The sequence below is a fragment of the Ursus americanus genome, chromosome 3, assembly GCF_024610735.1.
Source record: "Ursus americanus isolate L20-20 chromosome 3, mUrsAme1.1.p, whole genome shotgun sequence".
NCBI lineage: Eukaryota > Metazoa > Chordata > Mammalia > Carnivora > Ursidae > Ursus > Ursus americanus.
In genome coordinates, this window is record NC_142129.1 from 44,567,400 (window position 1) to 44,590,000 (window position 22,601).

The 22,601-nt window shown below is 48.8% G+C and overlaps 1 protein-coding gene across 2 annotated transcripts in view; it reads right to left on the reverse strand.

Moving 5' to 3' along the window:
• MINDY4 (MINDY lysine 48 deubiquitinase 4) overlaps positions 1–22,601 on the reverse strand; it is a 103,202-nt gene that overhangs the window by 64,282 nt on the left and 16,319 nt on the right. For both annotated transcript variants that reach the window (XM_045792919.2, XM_087860934.1), the window contains exon 5: positions 21,996–22,423. In XM_045792919.2, coding sequence (XP_045648875.1) covers positions 21,996–22,423 — 428 coding nt within the window. The remainder of the gene's footprint in view (positions 1–21,995; positions 22,424–22,601) is intronic.

Genomic DNA, 22,601 nt, shown 5'->3' on the forward strand with positions numbered 1-22,601 from the left:
TATTTGGGAGCCATGTGGGGGAATTTGATTATGGGCTTTATGTTAGCTGATGTTACGGAAACTTCTTGGGTGTGTTAATGGTACTGTGGTTATGCAGGAGAATGTTCTTGTTCTTAGGAGATGCAAGCTGAGATATTTAGGGGTGAAATGCCATGATATCTGAATTTTACTTTCCAGCGAATCATCAAAAATGTGTGTGTCACAGGGGCACCTGGGTGGCTCAGTCAGCTAAGCATCTGCCTTCAGCTCAGGTCATGATCCCAGGGTCCTGGAATCGAGCCCGCATCGGGCTCCCTGCACAGTGGGGCGTCTGCTTGTCCCTCTCCCTCTGCCCCTCCCCCTGATTGCGCTGTCTCTCTCTCTCAAATACATGAATAAAATCTTTTAAAAATATGTGTGTGTTACAAATACATATACTATATGTGGGGAGGGGAGAAGAGAAGAAAGAGCGAAAAAACAAGTGTGTCAAAGTCCTGGAATTGCTGAGTGTAGGTGAGGATAGCATGGGTGTTCATTTTTCTGTTGTTCCAACTTGTATATAGGTTATATCTTCTTTATCATTGGAGGGAAACTTGGGGCAAGCTTTAATAGGAGATGGGATACAACGAAGAGATAATAAATTACTAGGAGCTATCAGAGAACATGACCCAGAATGCAACTCAACCCCAAGAGAGAAAATACATGAAAGAGCAAAGAAGAGATGTGGAGGGGGAAAACTTTAATTCCAACGCCCATCTAAAAGGAGTTCCAGAAGGAAAAATAAAGAAGGTGTGAGAAAGGAGATTATTGAGAAGATAATGGCTAACAACTTAGCAGGCATGAATCCTCCTCACAGAAACCTAAGAAGCCTCAAACGGCACATGTGGAAATCAATGCACACCTAGATATGTCATCTTGAAATGACATATTAATGACAGAATATTAATGACAATGAGAAAAATCTTAGCAGAAAGGCAGATTATCTATAAACAAAAATCACTTTTAAAAAAGACATCTTTATAATTCAGATATTAAAGGTAAGGTCAAAATGAAGACATTTTCAGACAAAGACTGAAAAAGTTTACCACCAGAGACCTTCACTGAAGAAACCACTCACGGACTTACTTTGGCAAGAAAGAAAGTGAACCCAGGAGAAAAGAGCAGGACCGAGGCAATGACGAGAAAAGAAATCTGTAAACACGTAGATAAACCTAAATGAGAGCTGATGATAGAAAAAATAACAATAGCAACTAATTAGGGGGTAGTTAAAAACACAGGGATCATACCAGATGATGATTACACACAGGAAATGTGGGAACGGGAAATGAGCAGCTGAAGCTTTCTAAAATCCTTGTATTTTTTGAGGGGGTAGAGAGACCGATTAAACTGAAACTTTAAGTCCATTCTGACAAAAAAAAAAAATTAAGACTAACTGCTAAAGTAGTAAAAGCATAATCTATGATGTCCAAATCAGAAAGCCCAACAAGAAAAAATAAACACCACTCGATTCAGAGGAAGGGCCACTGTGGAAAACGGTTTGGCGGTTCCTCAAAAAAGTCGAATACAGAATCACCATACAACCCCACAATTCCACTCCGGGGTATACCCCCCAAAGAAGTGAACACAGGGACACGTGTTCCCAGCAGCACTATTATCTACAGACGAAAGGTGAAAACAGCTCACGTGTCCAGCAACGGATGAGCGGATAAACAAAATGCAGTCTATTCATGCAATGGCCTATTATTCCACCATCACAAGGACTGAAGTACTGACACGTGCTACGACGTGATGAACCACACACACACGATGCTGAGTGAAAGAAGCCAGAGACAAAGGGTCACATGCGATATGATTCCATTTATGTGAAACACCGCAGAACGGGGGTGGCTGGGGGTGAGGGGGTGGGAGGAACGGGGAGAAACTGCTTGGTAGGAAGAGATTTTACTGTGATGAGAAGGAAATGCTTTGGAAGTAGACAGTGATGGTTATACAACGCTGTGAATGTGCTAAGTGCCCCTGAATCGCTCACTTGAAAATGGTTCACTAAAAAAGAAGAAGAAAGGAGAAGAAGAGGAGAGAGGAAATAAAGGAAAAGCGTACAGCAAAATGAAAGGACAGAATACAGACGAATTCAAGTGCATCAGTAATTATTATAAAAGCCAACAAATTCAACTTGCCAGTTAAAAGACAGAGACACCCAGACTGATTTTTCGTTTTAATTCGCAATATGCAGTTTCACAAGGTACGCGACACGAAAGGCGAACCGAACCGTGTGGGGGAAAAGAGATCTCCTGCGGGCTAAGCACTGAAAAGCCAATGTAGTTAATACTGTATCATCAGATTAAAAATAGACTTTGGGATAAAAAGCATTATTAGTGATAAACCTACTTGTTACAGAATAACAAAAGGAACGATGCAACAGAATTCGGCCATGTTGAACCCCTACAAAATGGGGTTCATAACAGTCCCATCTCAAAAGCCTGTGGGGAGCATTACACAGGCCAGTCCATCAAGTGCTGAGAATAGCGCCCAACACAGAATCACTCCACGTTCTCTGACGTGAGGATGATGCTGGTTATGAGACTAGTAGCACCTTGACTCCAAACAAAAATATGAAATAAAACAATGAACAACTGCATCGGCCATGAGTTTGAGGACAATCTTGGCCAAGCAGAGATGCAAAAATATTTTCATGTTAGAGAATCTAATAATGGAATTCACACCAACAAAGGGGACAAATGGAAAACAATCTCAATAGACACAGCAAAGGCATTTGATAAAAAATACTCAGATGCACTTTAAAAATAAAAACTTTAGCAAGCTCAAGGGACAAGAAGGGTTTTGCTTTACTTGATATGTACATATTTCAACCCGACAGGACATACCAGCCCTGAAGCGAGCATCCCTGCTGGAGGCCCTAGCCACAGGAGGCTGTCCTGTCCCACAAGACTCAGACTCTCCCGGAAACACACTAGAGGCAGTGCTACAAGACAAGTGAAACTGACGAGCCAAGTGAAACTGACGAGCCAGGCCAGGTTTCCTGGTGTAGGTCCAGCACTCTCGCTACTACCCGGCCTCTAACAGACCTCCTTTTGCAGTGAACAACAGGGCTAGATGGTAACGAACCAGAGAGTTGCTCCACTGTCAAGGGACACATAGCAATTGGACAGACAAGCCACAGGACTAGCTCGCCCTAGAGAAGACTGGCATCACTTCGAGCTGTAATTGCCTTGAGTCTCAGCTTCTCTTTCGCCAGAATCGTCTTTGAGGGGCTACAAGGGCCAGAACATTGAGCGATTCCTGGCTTTGGTTCTTGGGACCCAGCCCTTCCCCAGCCGCGGGCACTTCTCGGAGGCGTGGGGGTGGGGAGCGGGTAGCAAGTCCTTAGGGGGCACTCTCGGAGGAGCAGCTGTGTCACGTTCCTTTCCTCACAGTGACTTCCCATAGCCCCGTGCTTAAAGGCTGTGGTTAAGGACTGAACTTCAGGAGGAGTAAGCCCTAACAAGGCAGATCCCTGAGGGCAAGCTGATTTAAAAAGAACTTTTCTAAAAAGTTGAAGTTCTCCACAGAAGAAAAGATTCTTTTCCCTTTCCTGCTGTTTCTCTTCAGCTTCCTACAGGGGCTCAGCAAGCTCCCCCAGATAAAGGTACAGAATCAGAACCGTGGCGACATAGGCTGGGAAGAAGCTGGGGAGTCACCTGGCATAACCTCGGTTTGACAGATGAGGAAACTGAGCTCTGGGGAGAGGAAGGGAGCTCCTCCAGTGTCCCCACCTCCCAGATGCTCGGCCCTGTGGGACCCATGTCCCAACCTTGGGAAGCGCTCTATCTTCCTGGACAGCCCAATCGACAGGCATTTTTTAAATGAAGCCCTAAAGAACACGAGGCCTCGTTAAAGGTCGGACTGTTGAGAAGTCATCTCGGGCACTATCACAATGTTTAACCGATCGCAGTTTCATACCCAGCAGCTGCCAGCGCTCGAACTGCTGACCTTCAACATATAATAGCAATCTTTTTTTTTTTTCCTCTCTCTTTTCTTTTTTCTTAAGGATGTGGAAAACTTGACTAGAATTGCCTGGTCTGACATTTCCTGTGAGAAAGCATTCTGCTTGGAATACTGTGAAAGCAATCTGCCTTAACAATTCAATCCAAATAAATTATCTTCCTGAAACTAGTGAAAACACTTAATTGGGAATTGGGCTGCATACCCAAGTCTCTCTCATCCGGGTCCATGATGACGAAGGTTGGACAAAGATAGGGATCACCCGGTGAGGACAGATTTGGGGGAAGGGGAGGGGGCACTGATGGCCCTGCATCCTCCTGGAAAAGCCATCGGCTCAGCCTGTCTAGCTGGAGAGAACACACGTACTCCGGCCTCCCAGACCATTGTTCTTTTGGGATGATGATTTCTCAGCTTAACTATCTTTCCGTATGCGCCCTTCCCCACAGGCTTTGGCAGGCACCCTTAATGAGAAGTGTGCAGAGCCAGAGCAAGATCTGAAACCAAGTCCAACATTTCTCTTTCCTTGAGTCAGGCCGGATTCTGGCACATTCCAGGAACAGAGAAGAAATTTACCCAGTTACCAAGACATCAGACTGGGAGGGTTCCTTTAAGGGCACACAATTCACAAAACAAAACTGCACTAGGTGTGACCTTCCCTCATATTATTCTCCCCTTCTCTCAATTGGCACAAGGTCTTAGCATACAACTGGTGTTTAATGGATGCCCCCTCTGAAAGCTGAGAAGTTCTCACAGTTCACCTAGATATGGCTCGTCCATCTGGAAGGGCTGGAAAAGCCCATCCAGACCATCTAGTCTAATCCCGCAGCTCTGTCAGGGGGGTAGGGGCAGGGTGGGCGTGGAGCTTTTACCAAGGCCCCCTGGGTAATGAGCAAAGCCAGAAATAGAATGTCAGGCTCCAGACTCTCCTCTCCATTCATTTTCCTCTACTGGATGGTGGAAGCACGGATTGCACTTCCTTATGACCCAAAAGCATTAGGACAGGCTGTTTGCTCTCCCCCTTAAAGCCACTAACAGGGCTTTGCGGCTCTCCCAGTTCCTATCTCCCTGCCCTTTCCACAGGCTACACTTTCCTGGGTGTGGCTGAGCTCAGCTCCACGAGGAGACTGGTGCAGAGGGGCAGATGTTGCTCAACAGGCAGTGAAAAGGTGCGCAGAGCCGATGTTTCTCCAGGAAAAGAAAAATAGCCTCTTGAAGGAAAGTGATCTCTGCGGAGTAGCTCTCTGGCGCATGGCCAAATCCACTGAACCATTCATTCACCTGAGCTATGCAGTTCCCCAAGCGGAACGTCGCTAGCCCATGATCTCCCTTGGTCTTGCCTCCTCCCCTCTGCACACCAGCACGTGGCTGCACAGCTCAGCCAAACCCAACCACCGTGAGATGCTGGATGAGCCCAATGACTAGGGCCAGAGCTAGAGATGTGACGTGGTACCTGGCCCATGCCACGCCCCCCCACCCCGATTTAAGCCCCAGACTGCACACCCAGCAAGTGGGATCACAAGCCCACTTCTCATTAGAGCTCCTGGCATTGGAGTGAGGACCCAACGGTCTCTACCAAAGACAAAAATTAGCCCCGGCCTGCCCTCCCCAAGGCTGGTATGAGAGCCCAGGATGGAAAGGATTGCCTCGACAACCTTGGCCCTGTGCCAGGGAGTCTAAAGTCACACTTGGAGTTATAAAAGGGAAGGTTCTGACATGCCGCCTGAAAGACATTACATAAGACTCGCCACCGGCTTCCACAGTGGACTGGAAAGCTGTGTGGAGATGTTTACTTAGCTGCTAGGGGAAGCTGCTTTGGGGCACTGTTACTGTTACCCTGTTACTGTCCTAATAAAAGCCAACACGTCCAGGGAAGGAGCTGTCCCAATGAGAGAGGTCAACTTTCTCGGAGTCCCATTAAGCAGTGAAATCCACTTAGGTTCTGTTTGGTTAAATACGCTAATGAGTGGCTTAAAACAACTTCTGGGATGAAAGATTTCCATTTTCACACCAACACTCTCCCCTGCATAAGCAGTAGTAAAAGAGCCACGAGCCATCAGGCTGAAACAACACTGTCTGGGTGCATTAACTTTTTATCAATCTTAAAACAGAGAACTTTGGGTTCATTTACTTTTAGAAAAGGTGAGGAGGTTTATACTTAAATAACACTTATTTTTGAAGCTCGTGTCTTGCCCCCACCTTTCCTGGTGAATATCCGTTTTCCTTCCTGTGACATTCGAAGGGTTCTAAATGTTCTCTAGTCTTGTCCTTAAAATAATAATTAGTTACCTGGGTACCTATATCTACTTCACCAACCACTTGCAAACCACTGTTCTCAACTTAATTCTAACCAAAGGCCTATGTGAGAAGAAGCATTTTCACAGATGAGAACAGTGAGGCTCAGGAACTTGGAAATGGTCCAACACAAACCAGTCCATGACACACGGGTCCATGTGAAGTGAGGAAAATACAGTGCATCTTTCACATGGACTGATGTGTTCATTTTAAATACTGGAATTTCACTTCAAGATTATATCTATATTTAAATTTTATGAAATTGGTTTTAATGTTCTTACTTAGCCAGAATATCCATCGCAGCAACAACAGGCTGAATAGCGTCTGATTTATAGTAAAGTTAACAGCGCTCAGATTTCAGGGGCCCTCACTTGGACAGGCCCATTCCAAGAGGCCCGAGCAATGTGTTGACATGCTCTTCTATTTTTGTAAAATTTGCAAGAATGAGATACTTTGATATTCTTTGTCTTAAAGAGGCCATGAAAACTGTGGATGTTTCAGGCCCTTCACCTCTGGAGCTGAACCAAGTGGGTCCCCCGGGGTTTTGTTTTTTGTTTCTGCATTTGTTTCTATTTTGCTGACCTATGAACTCCCCATAACCCCCTGTACCAGATGCCTGAAACAAAGTCTCCTTCAACCCAGAGACCCTGTCATTGTCTTTCCCTAGTTCATATAGACAAAGGCCTGGCCAAGACTGGCTCTCAGAACATCTCTTTCTTCCACCCTGTGTTGCCCCATTACGAAAAAGGAATCTTCAGGAAATTCTGACCAACTCCAAAAGCACAGAGGACAGGTTGTTGTCTGGAAATTTCTTAGAAAAAAAAAGAGAAAGAAACCTGTTGCTTTAAAACCAAGTTAGCTTTGCTAACTTTGAGCATTACACCACTCACACACATAAAACCAGAGAGCAGTGGAATTTCCATGGGTGGGCCAGCCCCAACTCAGGACAAGCACACCCTGAGCTAAAATTAGATGTGTCCCTGAGCCAGTTAGGCAGCCTCCCAGTGCCTCTTCTGGAAGCCGTTGTCACTTGAAATGAGGTGTGAGGGTCCCTGGGTACCAACCAGAGTGTGGGTCCCCTCCCTCCCCACCCCCTGGAGTTACCCCCTCTGCCTCTAATGAGAGTTCCCAGCTATTCCGCACAGGTGGCCCCTGGGCAGGGAGCCCAGCAGGTGGGGGTATTCAGTGGGGAGCTAGGATGCTGCTCAAAGGTGGGGAATCCACGCAGGAACTTTCTACGAGCCCTAAAACAGAGGAGCACAGGGCCCACCTCACACAGAAGTCAGGAGATGGTGACTTGGAATTTTAGCACAGAGCAAGTATTCCTTCCCAGTTCCTTAAGAGGTAACACATTAATGTGAGTTTGTAAGCACACTCTCTTTTCTACTTAATAGAGAAACTTCAGCAGAAGCGGAATAAAGCCCTTTGGCAAGGCTCTGGCTTCCCTCGTTTCTAAGGCTCTGAATTCAAATAACGCCAGAATGAGACCGACAGCATGCACCCTCTGAAACCCCTAGAGCCCTCGCTACTCCAGGCTGCAGCCCTCTGCCACCATTACCTGTCCCCAGTGGGGCGGGTGTGCAGGGGCCTACAGACGGCAGCCCCAGCAACACAGCCGACAGGAAGAGCTTTGACCAAAGGTATCTGGAGCTTTTTCCAGAACAAATATAAAAACCATGTGAAGCTGGACCCAAGTCAGGCAGTCTCCTGTTGGAAATGTCACATCGAGCCTCACGATGTGGGTGTAATCAAAGGACTGGAGGTTTCGAGAAAACATCCAGAGGGTCGGCAGAGGGAAGACACAGCCAGCTTGTACTGCCAGGCTGTGGGTGTATGGATTCCAGTCCTAGTAGCGAGGGAAGGGGAGGGTGGGTCTGGGGAGACAGGGTAGGAATGTCTACCAGGACGACACCGAAGAGTCTGCTTTCGGTGAAATCTGTTGTTTCCATAATAGCCACTGAACAGTTCCTTGGAGGTCAAAGGGCTTGAGGATGCCCATGGGTAACAGGGAAGGGGCCGCCACACCACTCACCAGGCATGTTGGGGTGTTCCCTAGGTGCCTCCTGAGCCAGCCTTGTGTTTTATATCATCACCTCGCCTGGATTCCAACCCTGAGTGACACCCTATGACCTTGTCACAGAGATCTTTAGGATCTTGACTGAGAGATAAAAGATAGATTCTATTGACTACTCATTTTTCCTATTTTTCCTATGTGTATTTTCCATTTTTATTTTGAAAAATATTGAACCTACAGGAAAACTGAAAGAATAGCACCATTCACTTATAGAGACCAATTAACATTTACCATATTGGCTTTTCCCCCTCTCCCTCTCTCCCTTCCTCTTCCCTCCAAACACATGTATACACATAGAAACACATACACTTTTTTTTTTCTGCTGAACCATCTGAAAGTGAGTTGAAGATATTACAACATCATCCCTCAAGAGTCCAGCCTGTATCTCCTAAGCAAGGACAGTCTCCTACAAAACCCACGTGGGCTTTATTTGCATGAGAACACTTTTTAAAACAAGGATCCTTGTTTAGGCTCTCCCACATCCCGGCATCTGGTAAGTGTACCTTTTGGAGTTATTTTCTTTAAAAAGATGGATTAACCCGTCGTAATGTCTTTATTAAATGGGCCAGCCCTGCTTTTGGTTTTTATCTAAAACGGATACTTTCAACTTCTTTTTTCTTCTTTTAAAATACTCCCAGGAGGGTTTTGGGTTTTAAAGGATGCCTGACCATCCACATCTAGGCTAGAAAGGGACCTGAGATTTGTCAGGAAGCTGGGAGGGGGCCTGGGGTGTGGGACAGACTCTGGGTTGTAGAACCCAGATAGATTTCCTTGACTTCTGCTGGCACTGGTTCCTAGACACTTATCAAAATGTCCTTATAAGTTCATCTGCTCTCTATAGAGTAGCTTCTGGAACGTGAATGCTCAGTATGCCATTGCTCCATGAGGAGATGAACGTGAAATTATGAAGGTGATTGTAAGCCCTGACAAAGAGCCTCCAGTCTCAGAGGGTGGCAGACAACTTGGTCATGGTTTCCATTCAGAGACTTTTCTGGTTGGTTGATTTTTTTTTTTTTCTCATTCAAAGGAAATTTTACATGAAGGCAGAAAAGCTGACCAAAGTGACACTGGGACCAAAGGAAGCACCACTGTCAGTGACAGGACTGCCATCCTCCTCTCACGGACTTCCCGTTTCTCGTTACTCCTTCACAGAAGCCAATGAAGCCCTGGGGCTCCATGCCGAAGCCTTGACATGGAGGACCACAGCCACAGGGGCCCAGCCAAGGGCAGCTTACCATGCCAGCCCACTGTCCATACCTGGCCTAGGGAGAATTTCCAGAAAAGAAAAAGGTAGGAGCACACATCTGTGTCAACCTCCAGAGCTTTCAAATGGAGGCCTAGCCTCACCTTGGCCTCCAGTTCAAAGAGGAAGAAATGTCTAATGGAAGGCAAATTTGATGCACAAATGCTCCCTGAAGACCTACTAGGTGTCTGGCCCCATGAGAGAGACATGTCCTGAGGCACAGGAACAAGGCCATGCTCTTATCTTCACCGCCGTTGGCCACGGCCCATACAATAGATCTAAACATATCTCTCTGATCATCATAACCTCCCATAATCTGGCTCTAATCTTACTTCCTATCCCTTTCTTACAAAATTTCCATTTATTCAGGAATACATCCATCCATTTAAGAAACAGAGTGCTTTGGATAACCAAAGAGTAGGAAAGGAAGCTAGTATTTATTAACTACTGTGGGCCAAGTATTTTATACTCATCCTTTTGTTCTTCATAATAATCCCATTAAGACAGGCATATCATCCCATTTCTTAGATGGAGAAACTAAGCCACAAAGAGATGAACAAAAACATTGTGCCCAAGGTCACCCTGTTAGTAAGTGGCAAATCTGTCCAATTCTAAATCTCAGGTTCTTTCAAGCTTACCACACTGAGTCATTAAATCTGTTAAAGATGGAGAGCCAGGTCTCAAAGTCTCAGAATTCAATAAAATGCAATGTTTTCCAAACAGCAGTCCTTGATAACTTAACAAAGCTTTGCTTAATTGAAATAAACTTCAAATAACTCAAAAACTCTGCTGAGCAGAATTGGTTCTTTCAATAGGGATTTAAAAGCTACTTTGAGAACTTGTAATGCCCCGGGCCCATCATCACAACCTCAATTACCGTTACGGAGCATGGCAGAAAATGAATCTTGATACTGTCCGTGCAGCCCTTCCCAGACCCCGCCCAAGCACACACTTCCTGCCTCCCAGAGTCTCTGTGAATGGCCAGTTTCTCCTCTGCGGCTGGCACCCGGCCCTGGGCTTACAAACATGCTCACACATCTCCCATCCTGGAAAAAGGACCCTGTTCCCTAACACTTCCCCTTCTTGAGCTGCCATCCTGTCCCTATGCTTCCTTTCACCTCTCCACTTTTAAAAAGCGCCGTATTCTCTGTATCTGACCTCACCCACACTATGCCTCACCCCGCTGTAGTTGACCTTCTGCTCCCGGTATCCTACTGAAAGAACTCTCTCCAAAGCTACTTCCGTCACTGGACCTGGTGACCTGTCCAACCTCCCCGAAGGGTCCAAAGCTGTCAAGTTCCTGCTTCCTAGAGACCTTCTCTTCTCTCACCTCCCCAGTCCTCCTCCTGCTCTGACCTTTGCTTTGCCTTATCACACCAAACACATGGCTCTCCCCTCTGCAGGATTTGGACCCAGGTGCCTTTATCATGCGCCCCTGGCAGTGTCCATTCCTCCAAGGACGTCAGCTTTTGATCCCATGCCGTTCCCTCCCAGATACTTCTCATCTGACATTTCCCAGGATCTGCATTTCTGCCCCACACCTGACTGTGGAGACAAAAGGTCAGCTGGACATGCCCAGGATCTGACCCCTCGGCACCTCGTGACCCAGCCAGTGCCTCCCCTTTGGCTCCCCATCTCCGCTCCCTGCACGTCCAGGCTTCCGGGCCTCCTCGTCCCACAGCTAAGTCCTATGGGTTCTCTTCCCAGGTGCCCTGCTCCTTGCCCCTCTGGCACAGTCAGCTCAGAGCCTACCCCGCCTTCTAGGTCTGGCTCCTGCAACCAGTTGTCCTACTCAGGCCTGTAGCGCCCCTGGACTAATCTTCCTGAAGCACAGCTCTAACTGATTTTAAAAAACAACACCCACATAACTGAAAACTCAAGAGACTTTTCTATCCCTCTATTGCTGTATGAGCTGGCTCTCAAGACACAGTCCAGTCCTTCAGTCTCCTCTCTTCCTGGTCCCCGCACCTTCCCTGGGTTCCAGCTATACCAACGCGCCCACCTCTTTGCCTTTGTTCACACTGTCCCCTCAGCTTGGGATGGGTCTGCTCCCTGAACTGCCAGACCATCTCTCTAAGTTCTCGCCAATGTCAGCATCCCAAAACCCCTTCTTCCCAAGACAGGAACCTAAGGGCAGTCATTAAGACTGAGGCCCCCAAAGCCAGACTGTCTACTTGAACGCAGACTGGTCAGTCACTCTGTGCCTCAGTTTCCCCACTTGTAAGATGAAGCCAAATCTCTCCTAGTGTGGCTATCAGGATTAAATAAGGTAACACATCTAAGGCTTTTGCCGTTGGACTTGTCAAATGTGAGTACTCAATAAATATCAAGAGCTTAATTATGCCTGAAACGATCCAGACCCTAGCTCCATGGCTCTCTGCCTTTGTCCCCTTGTCACTTGCCTTTTTTGAATCCTGTAGGACAGTCATTTACATAGGTGTCTCAGCCTCTCTGGAGCAGGAACCTATCCATCACCTCTCTCTCCGACACTATTCGAGCAAGCAAGGCACTCCATAAACGCTTTGTTGAACTGAATAAAATTAAATAACACGTATTTAGATTGAGATCAAAAACTGTTTACTCTATCAGGAAAAGGCTCCACTTCTGAGGGGCCCAAGGTTACAAAAGTGGCCTCAACAGGAAATGGAAGGAATCCTATGGCTTTAGTAACTTCTTGTGGAATGAGCAGAGAAAACAAAGTAGAACTTTCTGGAATGAGACACACACATGGAATCCAGCTATACAGGAAACTGCCCTGGCAGGTCATCTTTGTGATTTGAAGAGCTCTGACCAAAATGCCCCTGACAGAACTCAGGATCAAAGACCATCTTTCTACGGTAGAGGCACCAGCCTGAGTGAGTCACAGCAGGGTTCCACCCACGGCCGCTGTTTGGGAAAACCAGCTGGGGGTCACGAGGGAAGGTCCACTCCATCAGAACAGAAAGGGATTTGGCAGGGGAAAGACATCGGCTCTCTCTGGCCCAGGCCCCAAGTCAGTCAGCCTATCAGAGTTACACTCGGGGTGCTACCAAGGATGCCCATCTTTCCCCTAAATCACAGTGCCTTCCCCAACCTGAGCGAAAGCTGAGTTTAGGCTCTTTTCTCCATAAGCCCCCATACGTGCACATCATCCAAAATTGTCTGCAAATCCAACAGGACCCAAGACAGGCCCCAGAAACAAAGGGCTGAGGAAAACGAAGAGAGCTACTTTAGCTGTAAGGAATGAGACGCCCAGGGACACCAGCAAGCTTTTTCTCAAGAAATCTCAAACTTGGAGCCAAGTGGAGAAGAGCAATGAGTATGTCCAGGCACAGAAGTGAGGCCCTTGGCTATTCCCCAACTGGGCTAGTCCAACTCTGCTCCCCCTTCAAGGCCCAGCCCAGGAGCACCCCCTCCTCTAAGACCGTGTGGCACCTGAACGGGCACCATCCACCTGGCCTGGGACAGACGCTGGCTGCTACTTTTAGGTCTTCCTCTGTCTGCAAGATCACTAATCCCACTCTTCTGCATGTTCCCTGATGAAGGGAAGACCTCACACTTCACTCCTCCTCAAGGCAAAGCCAATAATTCAGCTCTACCCAATGAGTGTGGAACAATTCTGAGCAAGGTTGAGGGAGGAAGGGCCACAGAGAACTCACCGCCATACTCAGGCAGCAGACAGTGCAGCAGGAGAAACAAGGTGGCCTGTCAGGTCTCTGCAGTGTGGCATGTGCTGTGAGAAGTATAAGAAAGGGGCCGTGTCCAGGCGTCAGAGCAGGGAAGAGATCTGAAGAAGCTTCCTAAAGAAGGCAACATTCAAAAGGACTTAAATATAGGACATCACAGTTGTAATGGGTGAGGTTGGTGGGTTGGTGGGTTGGCTGGCTGGATGGTTGGTTAAATGAATGTATGAGTGAAAAAATGAAAGAGTGAATGAATGAATACCAACAAATGAACTTGAGGATAAAGTCTGAATTGTTCCAACTGTACTTAAAATGACCAGTCTAAGTTTTACGACACTGTCCCAAGCAGATCAGCATAATTTTCCCTTCCTTTCTCTTTGCTATGTACGGTCTCTCATTTGCTCAATATTTATTGCCAGGTTCCGGAATACAGCTGGAAAATAGGAAGGAAGGAAGGAAGGAAGGAAGGAAGGAAGGAAGGAAGGAAGGAAGGAAGGAAGGAAAGGAGGGAGGGAGGGAAGCCCACTCCAGTTCTCAAGGACTTCATGGAAGTGAAGGTGAGTTATCAAGTCGCTATGCTATATTGAGGGTTATCTGTGATACTGAGGAGCAGAAGGGAAGCATATAGACTGTGTGGACAAGGCCAGGATTAGGGCAAGATGCGCGCGGCACCTAGGGCACCAAATGTAAGGAGGCGCTCACTCCCAGGTTCACGCAGGCGCCCACGCTGCAGATGAGCCGCCTGAGAATGCGGGCTCCTTAAATTCCATGCCCGAAATGCCTCGCTTGCTTCCCTCTCATCCTGGCCCTGTTGCTGACCTCTAGATAGGCCTCTCTTTGCAGTTCCGGTAGCCAGGGTCTAGTGAGCTAACTGGCAGACCAGCAAACAAGCAAGACGGGGTGAGGGAGAAAAAAAGCACCCAGGAAAGAAGAATCTTCTACGTCCCTGCTGCCAATCATTTCCCAGAAATCATCCCTGAGCCCTAACAGCCTCCTTCCATCCAGCAGCAGTGGCTTCCTCTGCACAGAACAGCTTCCCAGTCTGTGTGCCAGGGATGCGGGCCTTGGGCAGAGCGGGCAAGGCCCAGATGTGGTCAGAGGATCTCAGAGCTGTCACTCCGATATCCAGAGATGGACAAAATGGGACCACTCACCCTTCCAAGGAGAGGTGTGGATGTGCTCTCACCTCTTTAGCCACACTCTGAGGATCCCAAAGGGAATCTGGAAAAGTCTCTCCACCCCGGGAGATGCACTGGACTGAAGACCCAGGTGCTCTGGAGCTGAAGGTACCTAGTAGCTCGAGTTACCACACAGGGTAGGGGCATCTAGCCCCATCCTGCACAGTTCCAAGTGGCCTGCAACACGCACGGGAGCAGTGTTCCACATTTACTCTCCTGCACATGCTAGGAAGAGGCCCCCGTTCAGGAGAGAGAACTGGTATTCCACCGTGGACGGGGAGATGTGGGTGAGAGGTGGGAGGGAGAACCAGCTGAGCACGGGGCAGCCATACCCACCGCAGAAGAGAGGTCCCCGGAGTCAGCTCAGAAGGGGAAGCTGGCCCAGCATGGGAGCCCCGGGCAGGCCACCTGTTCCCACGGGGTGGCCGGCACACAGCAAGCCTCTGCGTGTTGTGTACGTTTCAAGAGTCAGCTAATTCCGAAATTTTACAGTCTGACATAAAGTCCGAATAATGTGCAGAGATACATTAAAATGGAAATTCCACCCATTACTCATCCCATGCAGTGCAGATGTTTTCAGACTCGGGATGCTCGGGTCTGGGGAACAGTCAATAAACCACAAATACCACATCCTCGGCTGAGCCCCCGCCAAGCCCCAGATGGCATTATTCATTCCCTATCAGGACGCAGCCAGGCATCTGTGTGCCTGCCGGGCCGCTCACAATTGGGAGCCTGGGAGCGGCCGGGGACCCAGGAGGGACAGGGATTCACTCATCTCTCCTCAGAGTGCACTGTCCTTGGCAGGGGTCTGGTGGGTACCTGCTGAATGAAATCCCCAGCGAGGGGGGGGTGGTGGGCGCGGGTTCCGAAGATTGATGAAGGTCTGCTGCCACCTACTGTCCATTCTGCAAAACCCAAAAAACCCACCTGGGCAGCCCTAATGCTAGTCGCTAAATCCCCCAACCGACACAGAGGCAGGGACACTGAGACTTTGGGACCATGGCAGTGTCTCGGCTACAGAACAAGGCAGTTAAATCACATTCCTCACCCGATGTTACTGCTTCACCGCGAAGTCTTTGCCTTACACGTGCCCTGTCCCAGGCCGAGGTCCCCTGACCTGTCAGCAGCGCCTAACCGCTCCGATCATCCGCTCCTCTGAGAGGGCCACAATCTAGCACCAAGCATGGGCCGCTTCACGGCAGGCCCAGGGCTTCAGAGGCAGGGAGACATCTCACCCTTCTGCATCCCTAGCGGGGAGCTGGGCACCAAAGAGGGCTCAAGAGGCACCTCCCATCTGATTGATACAACAGGACGTTACCAGCCACAAAGCCAGTGACAGTTCAGCTGGCACTCCTGCTTGCGGGGGCTGCGGTGTCACGATGGGAGGGGCTCCCAGGGGGCCTGAGTCGGGCTTCGTGCCAGTCTGCCCTCCAGGGTCTGACTGCCTGGCCTGCCTCACCAGGGCATCCTGGGCACCAGAGGTGATGTCCATGAACAGGCTCGGCAACTTGTCTATTGTAACGCCAGGGGCTGGATGAGTGTACAAGGAGCCACGAGGACAGCGGAGAAGACACTGGTGCCCCGCCCGGATCCCCACGCCCATCTCAGCTGCTGTCCGTGTCGGCTACTAACAGCTCACAGCTGCGTCTGTCTCCACAGAATCGCCCTTTGCCAGACTCACCCGGGAGGTGGCACGCTGCCCACCCCACCCCAGGATGGGCAACCCTTAGCCCACAACTGACACGGGAAAAAAGCCCTCTCCCAGTGTAGTGGTGGGGCAGCTCTGGGTCAATTCACCCTCTCATCTCTCACTCCCTCTCCCTCTGCTCCTCCCTGCACCCGCCACTCACGCACACTCAGTCTCTCTCTCTAAGATAAATAAATCTTTAAAACACACACACACGCTGCCAGGCTTCACCCCCAAAGTTCAAGGCCCCACGGCTCAAGCTGCCTGAGGGGACACACATTTGCTCAGGGGGCTCTGGCCCCTAGAGACTGCTGCTGTGGCCACTGCCGTGGGTTGAATCCCCAAGGGATTGTGACCATCTTGTGACCATGATGACACACCGTGTTCCAAAGGAGACCAGGCAAACAGTAAGTGCTGGAGCTTATGTGGCCGTGCATACCCGGAACACAGACGCTGAAGCCAGTTCCTACTGCAAGATACCCAGCGGGATGGGTTTTGAGCTAATCTGCAGTAAACCACCACGGCAAAGTCCACGTGGCTGTCCAAAGACCCAAAGAGCCACTCTGAGGGATTCTCACACAAATGACAGGCCAGCATGCCCTTGGAGACATCTGTAAGCACCTCAAGTGAGGTCACCCCCAACCAGACCATCAAATTTCACAAAGCGCCACGTGGGGAGTCACCAGGCTTGGGACACCTAACTCCGGGGACTGATAAATAAAGAACACCTCTCCCAGTCCTTAATCCTGCACTTAGGGTTTTCTGAGGACCTGCTCTGGCCCCGGCGTGTGGGCAACGGCAAGATCTGTAAAGGAGCGGAGGAAGGCCATGCCCATGACACGGCGCAACAGCAGGAAGCAGAGAGAGGCACGGGTTGCAGGCCCACCCAGGTCAGGGCCAGAGACCCAGAAGATCTGACTGATCATCACAGAAACCCCACAAGGGCAGCCCTAACAGGCCAGGGAGGAACGACGGATGGTCCCAAACAGCCACAACCCCCAAAGTGGGAGCCCAGACAACATGGTTCCCAAGTGTCTTCTGAGATCAAAAGACACAGGAAAGAAACAAAAATTAAAGCAGGAAATAGTCCCCTCAGCAACACAGTCAGGTCCATGGAGTCTGGAGGCACAGAAATTCATGTTCCCTGACATCTCAGCAGGTCAGATGGTGCACCTGCCACCTCCCTCCCAGGACACATGCTCCCCGCTCCTGCCCCTGCCTCTGCCCCCAGCTAGGACTCCCATGGTCGTCCCTGAGCCCGATGTTGCAAAGCCCAGAGAAGGCTCCGCGTGGCTACCTTCCCTCGGCTCCGTTAGGCCTCGGTGGTGGGGCAGTTTTGCACACACAAGCCAGCTCTGCTACCGCCTCACTGTCCTTTGTCATGCATTAAAATGATAACGTACGCACATGTCTCCCTCACCTTGAAAATCAGAGCCTCACTGGATCTGCTACACACTAGGACTCACATCCCCATTTACTGAATTGAATGACATAAATGGGGAGGAGTGTGCGGGTGGGCAGGACTGATGGAGGGGGGCTGGGAAGGGCAGGGAGACGACTCTGGCCCTGGTTTTGGGGTTTTTTTTTATTTTAATTTTTATTTTTTTTAAAGAACACAAGCAGGGAGAGGAAGAAGCAGGCTCCCAGAGGAGGAGCCTGATGTGGGGCTCGATCCCAGAACTCCGGGATCGCACCCTGAGCTGAAGGCAGATGCTTAACGACTACGCCACCCAGGCGCCCCTGGCCCTGGTTTTAAACCAAAGGTGCTGCATACAGCTATGCAGCATGTGCACTGTACAAAGATGCCTAGCTGAGGGGACAAGAGACAGCTGAAATTCAGTCCATATTCCGTCCACCAAACTGCGAGCCCTGGGACCTGCTTCCACCCAGAACCTTGACAGGTTCCTTACACTCTCTGGCCAGTTTCCTCATCTGTAACATAGGGATAATAAGTGTTGGGAGGATGCTCATTCTCAATTCCCAGTGCCTTCTGGGAGTTTGGAGGGAGCTCTACTAGTCTACCCTCCTGCAGACCTTTACTCTCCTCCCCTCTATGCACTGCATCCTAAGGGAGGAAGTGTGACTTATCTGACTGGTTAATTTGGGAAGGAAAGGGGGGGACACGAAGCTCAGGTGCACGCTTTTACTCTTGAGAGGGAGCTGCTTTCCTGGGGGGCGGCCCCTCCCAGCATGTGGCCGTGTGCGCTGACCTGCCCTCGGCCTGACATGAGCTGAGGTCTGTCTAGCTGCTGGCCCACCAGGCCTCATGGTCATGATCTGCTGTGTCTTCTCTCTTCCCCTTACCGATCACAGAAATGATATGTATGTGACTCCAGTCCAATTGACACCCTTTGTTTTATTTGTCAAATTGTTCAGAACTCAGGAGAACACTTTTTAGTGAAAACACAAAAGAAAAGAAAACCAACGATAATAGTCACCTCAATGGATTATTATAAAGAACAAATGGGACAATCTATACAAGTACTTAGCATAGTGCCCAGCAAATAGAGAGTAAGTGGTAGGCAAACACAAAGCCCCCAAAATGTTTGTTGACTGATCAACATAAGGGTCAACACTATTAAACATGTGTTAAACACCCCTAATTATACTTCGCCTGGTATTGGGAGGAGGGGCTGTGAATGCACTTTGACCTGCTTCCTGTAAAACAAAGTTCATACCATCTTTCAAGGGTTTAAAGACCAGTCCAAGGCCACAGTGGTTCTAAGGGGCAGAACGGGTTGGCCAGTCCAGCTCATCAGATTCCAGAGCCCAGGTGCCATACCTCCTAAGTAAGCTGTAAACAGTAGGTACTCAATAAATATCTGATGACTGAAGCAGAGGGCCCAGAGTGACTCTGGAAGTAAGAATCCTAGGCCAGCCAAATGCACAAGCTTGAAGGAAACCTAGAAATCATCTACCCAGTGGCCACAGTTTCCAGTCAGAGATAATGAAGTCCAGAAACAAATGACTAGCCCAGGTCAGCCAAGACAAAGGGAGGACTAGAAGCCAGGCCTCCTGAAACTCCAGCCACTCCTCTTGCTCCCCAACCTGCCGTCTTCCCCCAACCACCACAGCCTGAGAACACTTCCAACCTGTTAGGTTTGAGGCACTGTTCCCTTTCCAGCACACACAGGTTCTGGCACTGGAGGGCAAAACAGCAGCAAGCAGGTTTTAACTAAATGTGAAGAAGAATTTTCTAGCAGTCAGAATCATGCAAACCTGCTGTGGCAAGTGGGGAGTTCCCCATCGCTGGGGGTGTTCAAGCGGACACCAGTCACCATCTAAAGGCTGTGGAAAGGATTTCTAGTCAGGGAGAGAGGTGAAACCATTCATTCACATATTCACCAGACTCTGGAGCTCGCTGCCCGGGTTCAAACCCCTGCTCTGCCTCTTACTGGGTATATAAATGTGGGCAAGTAAAGCAACTTCTCTGAGTGAGTTTCCTCATCTGTAAAATGGGAATTATAGTAGTATATCCCTCATAGACCTTAATGAGAAGTAAAAGAGTGAATTTACTTAAAACACTTAGAACAGTATCTTGCACAAAACAGGTCACTATCAGAAGTTTATTAATCTTGTTATTGCTGTTAGTGGTAGGAGTAATAGTATTAAACAAATATTCATTGAACACCTTCTGTGTACCAAATACTAGTCTAGGTGCAGGGAATGTAAAGGTCCCTGCTCTCATGAAATGTATTTTCTATCATGAGGGAGACAAATAATGGATAAGTAAGTAAAATAATTTCAGGTAATGAGAGGTGCTGTGAGGACAACAAAACAGGCTGGAGATGTGGGGGTGGAGGCGAAGTTGGTCAGAGAAAACCACTCTGAGTCCAGAACATCGGAGTGACAAGACAGAGACAGTCACAAGACAATTTGGAAGCCGGGCCTTTACAGCAAGGGAACAAGCCAGGTCTCCCTCTTGCGGGAATAAGCTGCACATGTTGGGTAACAGGAAAAAAGGCCTATAGAAAGAATAAAGATCTGTAAGTAGCTACATCAATGCTAAAACAAAGGAAAAGAAGGGGGACTGGCCCTACCAAGATACTAAGCTATAACTACAAAGCCGTAGTAATAAAAACTGTGATTATGTGGTTTTAGTATTTTAAAAAGGACAAAAAACAGTAAACACCTTAGAGAGCTCAAAGACAGACCCATGTTGAATGGGAACTTAGGAAAGAATAAAGGTGGCTTCATAAATCAACGGGGTGAAGAACAGATTGTAGATGGTGCTGGGAAAACTGTCTTACTCTATGAAGAAAAACAGAAGTGGATCTTTTCATCCTAGCAAACGCAAAAGGAAAATGTAAATGTAATAATTATCCCAACTAAGAGAAAAATTATCTGATAGGATTAAAAATTCCAAATTTATGCTGCTTATAAAACATAAGCTTTAAATATATACTGGCCCATAAAGAAATCTCAACAAATATCAAAAGGCTGCAATCATACAGAGTGTATAATGGTTGAAGGGAAAAGAAGCCAGGAATCAAAAGCAGAAACCAGAAAAACACCCCAGATGTTTGTTTTGGTCCATACATGTCTAAATAACCTACGGGGCAAAAGAAGAAATCACAACAGGAATTAGAAAATATTTAAACTAGGGGCGCCTGGGTGGCACAGCGGTTAAGCGTCTGCCTTCGGCTCAGGGCGTGATCCCGGCGTTATGGGATCGAGCCCCACATCAGGCTCCTCCGCTAGGAGCCTGCTTCTTCCTCTCCCACTCCCCCTGCTTGTGTTCCCTCTCTTGCTGGCTGTCTCTATCTCTGTCAAATAAATAAATAACATCTTAAAAAAAAAAAAAAAGAAAAGAAAAAGAAAATATTTAAACTAAATCAAATGAATGTATGACATAGGAACTCTTGGGATACAAACAAAGCACAAACCCCACAGGATTTAGGGTGGAACCCCTAAGTAAAAAGCTACCGAATGGATGAAAGTAAAAAGATGGAAAAAGACATCCCATAGATATACTACAATCAAAGGAAGGCCGGGGTAGCTCTACCTAAATAGAAGGGAGGGCAGTAAGCATTACTAGAGATAAAGAGAGATTTCGTAACGACGGAAAAGTCTATCCATCCCGAAGATATAAAGATTCTACCCGTATATGCATGAGATAACGTAGCCATGAAATGCGTTAAGCAGAGTAGGCCCAGCTTCCCTGGGGTCACGAAGGGAGTTCATGGACTATATCTACTTAGCATGCCGTGTACCACCCGCGCCCAACTACCTAACTCTTGAAGAGAACAGAAAAAAGGGGCACCCCTGCTAGCATATCCCAGCTACCACAACCTCATAAGGCTGTTCCAAGAAAGGAAATCTGCCAGCCAATCTCCTTCACAAATTTAGAGACCATTCTAATTGTATTTACATACAAACCCTTACATAAAAATATGAATAAACAGAATCAAACAATATATAAAAAGATAATATATCCTATCCAAGTAAGATTTATTCCAAGAATGCACGGTTGGTTTAACACTGAAAAATCAATCAATATAGGAATCATCAAGGTCTATCGTGAAAGCATGAAAAAAGGATGGGGGGCAAAAAATGCCCCAGAAGAGGCTTGTAGGCGCTGATGCATCACCACACTTGGGGCCCCCCAACAGGAAACGCCTCTCCCACTGCGTCAGCCTGGCCATGTTGCTGCAGGTCAGTCTGGGAACCATCTGCTATAGCCTTCTTGACTTTGAGAAGAACAAAGGACCAAGGAAACCTTCCCTGAAGCTCCCTGTGTGGGTGCGCTCTGGGTGCGCTCTGGGCTGTGTGCTCCCTGGTGGAGGGGCCATACCCACCTTCTCCACTGTGCAGGCTTGCTCTGCGAGCCCAAGGAGCCGCCAGGGACTGGGCCGTGGCCTCAGCACAGCATGCTCACCTGAGGGCCAGGGGCTGGCTCTCCGGCCTTGTGAACGTTCTTCCCAGCCTCTCCTGGGTCGGCCTGGCCCTCCCACCTGGCAAGGAGAACTTCAAGGGCGTCCCGTCGGCCTCTGGGCTGCTGTCCGCAGCCAGGCTGTCCTCGGCGAGGTCGCGCCACCTGCTGCCCCGCCTCTGCAGCAGCCCTTTGCCGGACAAGTGAGGGGGGCTGCCGGGCGTGGTTCTCCGCTTTTCTGAGGTCAGCTCACCAAGCGGACCCAGGGGGCTCCTGGAAGTGGAGCCGGTGCCCGAAGCCAGGCCCTCCTGGGCCGTGGGACAGGCTGGGGCGCGGGCGGAGAGCTCGGGCACTTTCCGGCTCTCTTCCTCGGGGGCTTGGGTTGTGCTGCTCAAGGCCGGGGACCGCCTCAGGGAGCGTTTGCGGAGCGAATCCTGAAAGGGGCAAGCAGGAGAGCAGTAAGGATCCCCTTGGAGGGAGGCGGGGAAATACTCCATCCCACTACAAGCATTTGTCAGGATGCTCCCTCCCCGACAATCCTACCTACAGGCTCCTGGCTCCGTCATGCTTTCACTGTGCTCCACCTGCAGAAGCCCAGGGGCGTGCTCAGCC